Here is a 10,125-nt window from a genome sequence, read left to right on the forward strand (position 1 = left end):
TACGGTCATTAGACATAGTTATCATCATGTGTATATGGCAGCCTCATGCCTAACACCTTCTAAATTGAAGAAGGTTGCTGTCCGGCACGCCATGATAGGGCATGGCGGTGGCGCCGTCGTCTGACGCCAATGCTGATCTCTCCCGATGGTGAACACCTCCATCCTGATGGGCATGTGCACGGAGCGGTAATAGATACGCGCAACCTTGTACGCGTTGGAGCGAGGGTCATGCCCGAGACCTAACGCCCCACATACGACCTCGTGGCCTCCTGAAGATCGATCCAGTCCAAATCAAAAAGGGCAATTTTTTTTTCCATGGAAACCAAAAAAAAATGAACACGCGATTTATTTACTCCTAAACCTTCTTCCTCAATAAACCTTCCAAATTCCGGCAGCACCGGCCATGCCATCGCCTCCGCTAGCTCGATTTGCACGCTCCACTCCAGTTTACCTCCGCCTCCTCAGTCGCTGATTAATTTTCCATCGTCTTCTCCAACTTCACACACACATCTTGGTCTATTGGAGATGCATGCAGAATCGATCACTTGGCTCGCCGCCGTTCGATGTTGCCGGGGGTGGCGTTTCTCTTCCCGGGTGCGAGCATGCATGCAGCTTTGCCGTTTCTCTTCCTGACGCTGAGCACCAACGTCCTTGTGGACGTACGGACCTGGGAGCGGCCGCCGCCGGCCAACGTCCTTGTGACTCTTGGGATGGGAGCTCATTTCAGCACGCACACTCGCTCGCCATACGATCCTGGCCACACGCGGTTCGCTTGCGGTCCTTTCACAAACATGCATGCATGGGCATGCCTAGAAAGATTAGATCAAGAATACGATGATGGCACAACACATGCCCCTTGCTATGCACGTGCACACGAATTGTACACGTAACAAACGCACATGCATGCACGCGTGACTGACTAGCTAGCTACTACAAACGTAAATACGTGCACTCTCTCACATCCCCTTGATGCTAGCTAGCTAGCTAGCTAAATGCATCTCTCAGTCTAGCTTTTTTTTTTTGAGCATTACATTCGTTCACCAAATGTTTCAGTACAAATGATGGTCCTGATTACATGAGGTACAACATTAAATCAGCAGGACCCAGGTTCGTGTTCTACAGATCTAGCAAGAACATGAGTTGCCACATTACATGATCAGTTGACATGAGTAAACATACAAGATTTAAACTTAAGAGCCCTATTTTTGATGTCATATATTATGGCACCTATTTGAGATCTATCGGTTGCCACATTCTTCACCTTATTGACTACAGTAGAACAATCAGATGCCATAATAATGGATTGGAAGCCAGCTTCTTCGGTGAATGATAAGGCATGTCGCACCGCTATGGCTTCAGCAAGTTCTGGGTCTTCCACCTGGTCCACGTAGCATCTGCAAGCAGCCCGTACCACTCCCAGATGGTAACAGATCACAACTCCGATACCCATACGACATGAGTCTTAGAAGATTGCTGCATCTGTACTGATCAGAACCGACCCTTCCAGGCGGTGGTGACCACTTTGTGGGTTGATGCTTGGGTCTCTCACCTAGTAAGGTGAGTCGATCTGAAATTATTTAGGATAACAAAATCAATATATGCATTAATCTTCCCAACTACACGTTGTGGGTGAATGAAACTCTCCCCGTTTCTAATGTTATTTTTGTTTCCCCAAATGTACCAAACAGCAATCGTGAACACCATAAATTGGAAATCAGGAGCCTCATTGATCCATTCCAGTAGCCATTGACGAATATGTAAAAAGTTCTTCAGTTTTAAGGAAATATGATGATATTTCTTCAGTTCAGTCCACGTTTCTTTAGTATAATGACAGTGGAAGAAACAATGATCCACTGTCTCAAATCTATTGCATGTGAGGCAATCATACCTTGTTTGTATTGATCTTTTTTGAAGATTGTCACCTGTAGGTAGACAGTTTTGTGCCGTTCTCCATAAGATGATTTTCATTTTGTCCGGGGATTTTACCTTCCAAAGCTTCTTCCATATTTTTCCATCAACTTCACTGTTTGAGGTAGAACCTTTTCCATTTGCACTTCGCTCTTGCAACAACAATTGCGTTCTTGCAAAGTTGTAGCCTGACCTAACAGTATAGTGTCCCGCTTTTGCTCTTTCAGTCTAGCTAATTACTAATAACGACTGGTAATCAACCGACCAGGCAATCCTCGACAATTTTTTTGCCTTTTTTAATTTTCTTGGGACGGACGACCATCATACTTTTCCCCTCTCAAACGCCTCAATTCACGCCAGCTCCCACCCATAAACACCCAACAAACCATCGCAACCGGCAATTAGGCGATGACAAGGGGGTGAGCTTATATCGTTGCTGCGAGCTGAGCCGTGCCAAATGATCGATGTTCCTCGCTGACACGCTCTCCCAGGGGAATATTTCTCTTGGCATTAATTGGTGCACGCAATCGGATCGATCAAACAAAGGGACCAGAGCGCAAATACTGGAAAAATAGTACAAACATGATCCCGAACGGCTAAAATAATGCATACTTCAAGATCAGAACAAAACAACACCTTTTGTGGCTCTACGACACGACCGCAACCTAGCCCCGCTACTCCCGACAACTTATACGACGCCACCTGCGTAGCGGTGCCCGCATGCCTAGCAATGTCATCTTGCAACACCTCTGTACAAGCCGCACTGTGGCCCGCCTATGGCCAGCTTCTAGTTTTATCCCGCTGAGGGAGCCTGCATAATGGGCCACGAACAAGGACAACGGGCTGCAGTGGCCCCGCCCCCACAATATGACATAGTGCCACCCAAGGCGGCATTTCTTCATGATAATCAAATCCAAAAGCTCTAGATTGTTTAATTCATGTGATGTGGTGTGTGCAATTGCTTGGACTCTAAATACATATGACACATTTTGAACTGCATCGAATAACATCCAATATGGCTTGGACTGAGGGGGGAAACACAATACAAATTCTCTAGTACTCTATTTCTTGTCATTTAATGTGAATAGTGCAGAGACTCAAATTATTGGATCCTGCTTTCACCGAAACAAATTACTATATCATTCGAGAGTATCATAGAATGATAATAATGATGACGCGGAGAATGGTAGATTAATTATAATGACGAGCGGAAAAATTGAAGAATAATTAAGATTTTATTTTGATAATCTCTCAATGCAATACCCTATAAAGCTAAACACACAAACATGAAACTATCAGGTTCCCACTCGTTAAATCATATGAAGAGCGATCAACTACATGGCGTGGCGTAGTTAAAAACATGGGTCAATAAAAAAATTGCCACGACATCGTTTTTCGCTGCCATGGCAATACAAACCAAGATGCTAATTTTGAGGAGGGCGTCACCACAACGACGGCCTCAACGGCGAAGAGACCTTAAGGGGGAGATTCCGGCCCCACCGAACCATTCAGTAGATCTTCCCACACATGCTTCCGAAATTTCTAAAGCCCAGACCTCCTGGTGGAAATTCCAGTCCCACGGCGCGGTGTTTGTGTCCATTGGTTCCGAAAGTTGTGTTCCTCTCCCGACGATGCCATAGAAGTCTCGGCACAACTTTGGGCCAATGGCTCTTGAAGTTTCTCCGCTGCCGCCGAAAGAGTAAAATGCATCGGTGGTCATTGTACTTGTGTCGAAAGTTCACTTTAGTCAGCGTACTTAAAAATACGGTCAATATGATCACTATGTACACATTACGGTTATTATACGGTCACTGGTTGCCGTATGGTTTCGTATTTTGTCTAAGCTGACCAGTCAAACTTCCTATATGTGGAACCTAGTTAGACAACGTTACCTCTATCTTATACAGACCCACTTATCAGTGAATGAAAAGAAAGAAATAAAGACAAACCAAAAACAATGCGTCCACGAGCTTCGAACAAGATATCCCAGTGAGGTTTCCCGCGCGTATTAGCCGCCTGAGCCCAACCGCTTTTGCTTTAATTAGATAGTGACGTAATTTATATATAAACATAAAGCACACATCCAAGCATGCATCATGATTCACCCCATGCAGTGCACACAGACTCACGCACGCACGTACGCAGTGCACACACGTCCTTATGTCCACGCACGCTATAGCACGGATGCATACAGGTCACACACACGTCGCAGTGCACACCTGCCGTCTCACGCTAGTCCCTCCACAGCCTCACCATGCGCTCGTGGAGTCCTGCCTCACACAACGCCAGAGGGCATGCGCGTTGGCTCAGTTGGATATCTGCCCATGATAAGCGACGCACTCGTACACAGAAGAAAAGGGGCGCCAGTATAGTTCAAAAAAAAAGGGTCGCCAGTAACCAGAGATTTGCCCGGGTATATACTAATAGATCGTATTTATTTCTACAGACAGCCCAGATCATTTTTATCTTTCTCTCTATCCCACCACGTCACGTATTTTCGTACGTAGCGTGCAATGTGCCTTATGCTAGCTAGATATCATTGTGCATGCCCTCACAAGCACTCGCTGGGTGATGCATATGAGCAACGGGACAAAGCGGCGCAAACGAATACCAATTCTCAGTCTAGTGAGATGGTCACAAGGCCGACAACGACGACATCCCACACCGGGTCGCTTTTGTCAACGTGCGCGTGCATGATAGTGCGCGCGGCTGCCGGAGCACGAGCCGATGATCTCAGCTTCATCGCGCGGCGTGCGCGCTCTAAGGTTCGAGCGTTTGCATGCCTGCTAGCGAGTGTGTGCACGCGTACTAACGTGCATTGTGTGAAACTCAACAAGCTGGATGAAATCTTGTCTCAACTGGCTAGCACGGGTGGGTAGTAGCGGAAAAGTCCCACGCTCGAGTCCACCCCTTTGGTGCATTGTTTTTTTCCAATTTATTTCTCCTCCACACACTCACAGGTGGGACCGCATATGTAGAGTCGATTAGGCTGCCATGTAGGAAGTTTGACCGGTCAACTTAAACAAAATACGAAGTTATACGCTGAGTCAGTGATCGTATAATCACTGCAATGCATATATAGTGATCGTATTGACCGTATTCTTAAGTATAGTGATTAAAATGAACTTTCAACACAAGTACAGTGACCACTGATGCATTTTACTCCCGCCGAAATATCCAAAGCCCGCTTGTAGATTTCAAACGAAACCAAACAAAAAACAAAGAGAGGAAGTAGTCCAATCCGCAGCAGCGGAGCCCACTCCTCTCCTCCCCCTATGGCTTCTGGCTCTCCCACCAGCGATTCACTCCGACCTCGTCTCGTCTCCCCCACCCGCCGCCCCCGTCGCCGCCGCCGCCACTACCCACCGCCGACCTCGTGCCTCCCACCATCCTCCCCCTCCACTCACCTCTCTCTCTACATGGGCCCCAGATCCAATAATCCGGGCGTCGTCCATGGCGTTCCCGGCGGCAGCGGCGGTTCTTCCCGATCCACACCACCTCTACCTCGCCGTCCGGGTCTGCGCGCGCGTCCACCTCCATCTCCACGGGCACACGGACTCCTTCATCGCCGCCGACGCCACCCCCCTTTCTCCGTTAGGGTTAGGGTTTGCAGTTGGAGCGGCGAAGAGGTTAGCCACCGGGAGGAGATGCCGATGGCCCGTCGCGGGACCTGACGAACGGAGGAGGAGAAGAAGGACCACCGGGAGGTGGCCTTCATGCAACCCACGAGCAGCCTCCCAAGGTCCGTTCCAGCCCCCAAGCAAAGATTTTTATCCCCTTTTCTGATTCATCCCAAATCTCAACCACCCTGTTCATCCTCTAGCCCTGGGAGGACGATTTTTCCCATCAATAACGGTGCTGCTGTCCGGTTGTATTGCCTGCAGTTTTGACACAAACCTACTGCACTGACTGCCGCCTGCCTCCCGTGCTTCTTCCCCGGCTTCCTCTGATACAGCCAGCGCACTTGTTGAGCCCGCCAGGAAGGACAAGTACCAAGTCCGGCGACACGAACGTCGTCGTTCTCTGCTCCATCGCCGGCCTAGGTGCGTCTTCTCTTTCCGTACCACTTGATGTTGTTGCTGTACTGTTGTTTTGTTGGGTCTGAAGCATGAATTGCCCAAATATTTCTTATGATTTGCCTTCAAGATTGGTGAGCAACAAAGCGGAGCTGCTGAAGTGAAACGATCTGGGAGCATTGCCTCTTAGGCCTTGTACAATGGGAGGTGCTTAGGGGAGGTGCTTAGAGAAATAAATCAGGCTTTTCGTAAGCACCGGTGCTTATTTGTACAGGATAGACGCTTAACTAAGCGTCTCTCCTGTAGAAATAGGCACCGATGCTTCAGAAAAACCCGGTTTATTTTTCTAAGCATCTCTCTAAGCATCTCCCATTGTACAAGGCCTTAAGTAGATCCACTAGGCGTGTCTAGTTTTTCTGAGTGATGCTCTCCTTGGTTCTCTATGCTTGAGAATCGTATGGACAACTGAGTGATACGAACAGCAGCAGCTGAACTAAATATGGTTTGTCCTAAATATGATGTACAGAGATGATATGTTCTGCACTGTGCGAGTATTGGGCCTGATTTGATTGGACATTTGCGCATGCATGACTTTGGAATCGAGTTGCAAAGGTGGTTTAGAGTTAAGAGATAGTGATGTATTAATTTTTTTTCTTTGTTTATTAGGAATCTGACAAATTAACAACCATCAGGCCTTGCAGATTTCTGGGCATAGGCATAGAAACAATGACAAATAAACAAGGGATTAGTCTGTAGATATGCAAAACGTCCTATATTTAGGAACAGAGAGAGTACTATAATACAGTCTACCTGCTGTGTCATTCCTTTATTACTTACATTAAACAGATAGTGCCGAGAAAGTAAAGATTTTTTGTTTCCCTTCATCTTGATATGTAGAATTGCATTTTTAGAATACAATACAAGTAATGGTGTGCGATATCTACTATGCCGATATATTGGCATGTATGTGTGTATCAGTTCAGAATCTAGTTGGGCCGCAATAACAAATAATGTTGAAATTGGAGGATTAATTATCTGTGCCATGACTGTAGTATTATGCTTGTTTTATGCCATGTCCAACTTTTGGTGTATATTCATGACCATTTGAATTTTTCAGAATGAGATACCCCTCTATGTTGGTATTTTGGTACTGCCAAACATTATGTTGTTTGATAAATTCCAACATGTGCAATCACATAACTTTTTATTACTATTTTGGTGATAAAAATTACAAGCTGGATAACAGTTGACTTTTATATTACACCTACTGTATACATATATTGGAAAAGTAGTTCAATCATCTCTGATTTGACATGTTCAAGCAATGTGTAGTGTCTACAAACTGCATTCACATCTAAGTTGAAGCCATTTAGAGCAGGCATCTCAACTTGCTGCATTTCCTTGTTTAATTATTAGTAATAAATCCACCCAGATTATTACTTGAAATCTTTTGCAGTTAACCTGCTATAAATATGTTTTCTCTTGTTTAGTACTTGAATTTATTGAAGTAAACCCAAGTGGTTCATATCTATTGCTGCAGCAGAGACTTTTTGAAGAGGGACACCATGTTCTAATCTAATGCTGCAGCCATTTAGACCCTTCAGTTTTGGTGCCATCAGCCGGACAACAGAGGCTGCGCCGTAACCTCCCTGTTCGGCTACCACCACTTGCAAGGATTACCAACTCCTCGGCTTCCTCCTCACTTCTCGTGAGTCCCAGCTCTCCTCCCTCTCTCCATGTGCCATGAGATGGTCTGGCTCTTCACTGGTAATAAGCAAGGGCATTGTTTTTTGAGTTGATCCATTGAAACTGCTCATCACTGGCAGTACTAGGATAGAAATGTTCTATCCAGGATTTTTTCCCTCATACATCTGATGATTGCTCACTGCGCATATATATTAGCTCCTGCAAATTTTGTTCTGCCAATTGAATGAATTTGTTGTAGAAGTTTATTAGTGAATGTGAGGGTTCATTATTTGAAACTGGCAATGCTCATTCGTATGTGTTTGATCAGGCAAGTTCTAGTGGCCACTACATCAACTGAAATTGATTTATTACCATAATAAAATCTTCGAAGTGTTCCTGAGATATAATGCAGAACCCTGTGTAATAAATGTGATGCTTTTCTAGCTTAATTGCCTGTTTTTATTTTATTTCTTGAAAACAAACATAGCATGAATGAGGAAACTCCCTGTGTTGAGATTTATTTTCCCTGCGTGACAGCAATTTCATTCATTTATCGAATGTAACTAGTGTGACTTTTTAGTTTCAGTTCAGTTAATTAATTGTGCTCGTAAACCTCTCTCGTTATAAATGCTCTTATTAGCCCTTTATGCCTCTCTCTAGACCAAGAAGATCAACTGATCCCAGTTTCTCAAGTACTCTGGTTATTAACATGCACACCACATGTTTCAACATCTCTACTAAATGAGTAGCTATAAGATTCAGAGCCTGGCTTTCCACTTTCCAGTGAAGGTCAGTCCATAGGACTCCTAACTGTCAAGCAAAACATTAGCATGATTAGGCCAACTAGCAAAGAAAAATATGGCAGTGTACTCGCACAAATCCCCACAAATCCTGTGTTTCAAGAGGTTTCATGGTATCACCAACTCTATTACTTTGTGCCTTTTTTAACGAATCAATCTGGCCCTGAAATCTGTGATGTTTGTATCTGTATGTGATAATCAAATCCCCTTGCATATTATGTTTAAGTTGATTAATGTACAACTGTTTAGATAAGGCAATTACACTGCACTGCAGTAACTATTTTACTGCATCTGATTGGCAGCGGGCGTACATAGTACAGCGGTAACTTGCTTCAAGCACTGGAGTTTCCATCTCGTCGATAGCACTGTTCTTTTCCAACTATAAGCAATTTTCCTAAATGTTTCCCTAATTTGCAATTTAATCAAATATGGTTTGTCCTAAATATGATGTATAGAGATGATATGTTCTGCACTGTGAGTATCGGGCCTGACCTGATTGGACATTTGCACATGAATGAGTTCAGAATCGAGTTGCAAAGGTGGTTTAGAGTTAAGAGATAATATATTAGTTTAATTTCCTTTGCTCATAGGGATCAATCAAATTAACAGCATCAGGGCTTACAGATTTCTGGGCATAGGCACAGAAGCGGTGACAAATAAATAAGGGAAAACTGTAGATTTTGGTAAAGTCTGTATTATAATATAGTCTACCTGCCATGTCATTTCTTTATCATTTACATTAACAGATAGTGCTGCGAAAGGCAAGAATTTTTTCCCTCCATCTTGATCTGTAGAATTGCAAGCAATGTGTTGTATCCATTTAGACCAAGACATCTTGGTTTGCCACATTTCTTTGTTTAATTTTTTACTTATCCACCCAGATTAGTTCTTGAAATTTGTCGCACTAAACCTGCTATGAATATGTATTCTCTTGTTTGTTACTTAAATATTATTGAAGTAAACTCAAGTGGTTCATATCTATTGCTGCAGCGGAGACTTTTGAAGAGGGACACCATGTTCTAATGCTGCAGCCATTTAGACCCTTCAGATTTGGTGCCATCATCAACCGGACAACGGCGGCTATGTCGGAACATCCCTGTTTGGCTACCTCCTCCTCGGCCACCACTGGCAAGGACGACCCCCTCCTCGGCTTCTTCCTCCATTATTGTGAGTCCCTCTTCTCTTCCTTCCCTCCCTATGCCTTTAGGTTGTTTGGCCATCGAGCCGTGGCCGGTTGTGGTGCTGGTGCTTGAGACATTGATTTAGGGCTTGTTTTGTGTTCATGCTGTCTATGGTGGTGGTCTTCTGGCCATCTAATTATCATACTATTTTGTTAATAATTTCTGTACAGTAACATGTTTACGATTCATGGTAACTATTCTGTGTGATGATCATGTAAGTTCCGGTGGCCAATACATCAACTGAAATTGATTTATTACCATAATAATATCTTTGAAGTGTTCCTGGGATATTGTGCAGAATCCTGCGTAATATATGTGTTGCTTTTCTAGCCTAATTGCGTGTTTTTTGTTTTATTTCCTGAAAACAAACGTAGCATAAATGGGGAAACTCCCTCTGTCCAATTTACCTTTCCTGTGTGACAGCAATTCCATTCATCTATTGAATGTAACTAGTATACCTTTTTAGTTAATTAATTGTGATTTTAAACTTCACTCGTTATAAATGCTCTTATTAGCCATTTATGCCTCTCTCTA

The 10,125-nt window shown here is 44.2% G+C and overlaps 1 protein-coding gene across 2 annotated transcripts; it reads left to right on the plus strand.

Annotated features, from left to right (window-relative positions):
• The first annotated feature begins 5,181 nt into the window (after nucleotides 1-5,181).
• On the plus strand, nucleotides 5,182-6,508 carry LOC123043547 (uncharacterized). Of its 2 annotated transcripts, none has more exons than XM_044466039.1 (3): nucleotides 5,182-5,650; nucleotides 5,849-5,951; nucleotides 6,451-6,508. In XM_044466039.1, the coding sequence occupies exons 1-3, from the start codon at nucleotides 5,362-5,364 to the stop codon at nucleotides 6,491-6,493; spliced, it is 435 nt and encodes a 144-aa protein (XP_044321974.1). In that variant the 5' UTR covers nucleotides 5,182-5,361; the 3' UTR covers nucleotides 6,494-6,508. The 2 variants fall into 2 exon arrangements, with proteins under 2 accessions (XP_044321974.1, XP_044321973.1); XM_044466038.1 differs by having other exon boundaries at nucleotides 5,193-5,650; nucleotides 5,793-5,951; nucleotides 6,451-6,503.
• Nucleotides 6,509-10,125: the final 3,617 nt, after the last annotated feature.

This window comes from Triticum aestivum, chromosome 2B, assembly GCF_018294505.1.
Source record: "Triticum aestivum cultivar Chinese Spring chromosome 2B, IWGSC CS RefSeq v2.1, whole genome shotgun sequence".
NCBI classification, from domain to species: domain Eukaryota; kingdom Viridiplantae; phylum Streptophyta; class Magnoliopsida; order Poales; family Poaceae; genus Triticum; species Triticum aestivum.

Bases quoted from the DNA above. Each gene is read 5' to 3' on its own strand.
- LOC123043547 (XM_044466038.1), top strand. From the start codon at position 5,362: ATGGCGTTCCCGGCGGCAGCGGCGGTTCTTCCCGATCCACACCACCTC. The intron at 5,651-5,792 runs GTCCGTTCCAGC...TATTGCCTGCAG, and splicing joins CCCACGAGCAGCCTCCCAAG to TTTTGACACAAACCTACTGC. The intron at 5,952-6,450 runs GTGCGTCTTCTC...TATGATGTACAG, and splicing joins CTGCTCCATCGCCGGCCTAG to AGATGATATGTTCTGCACTG.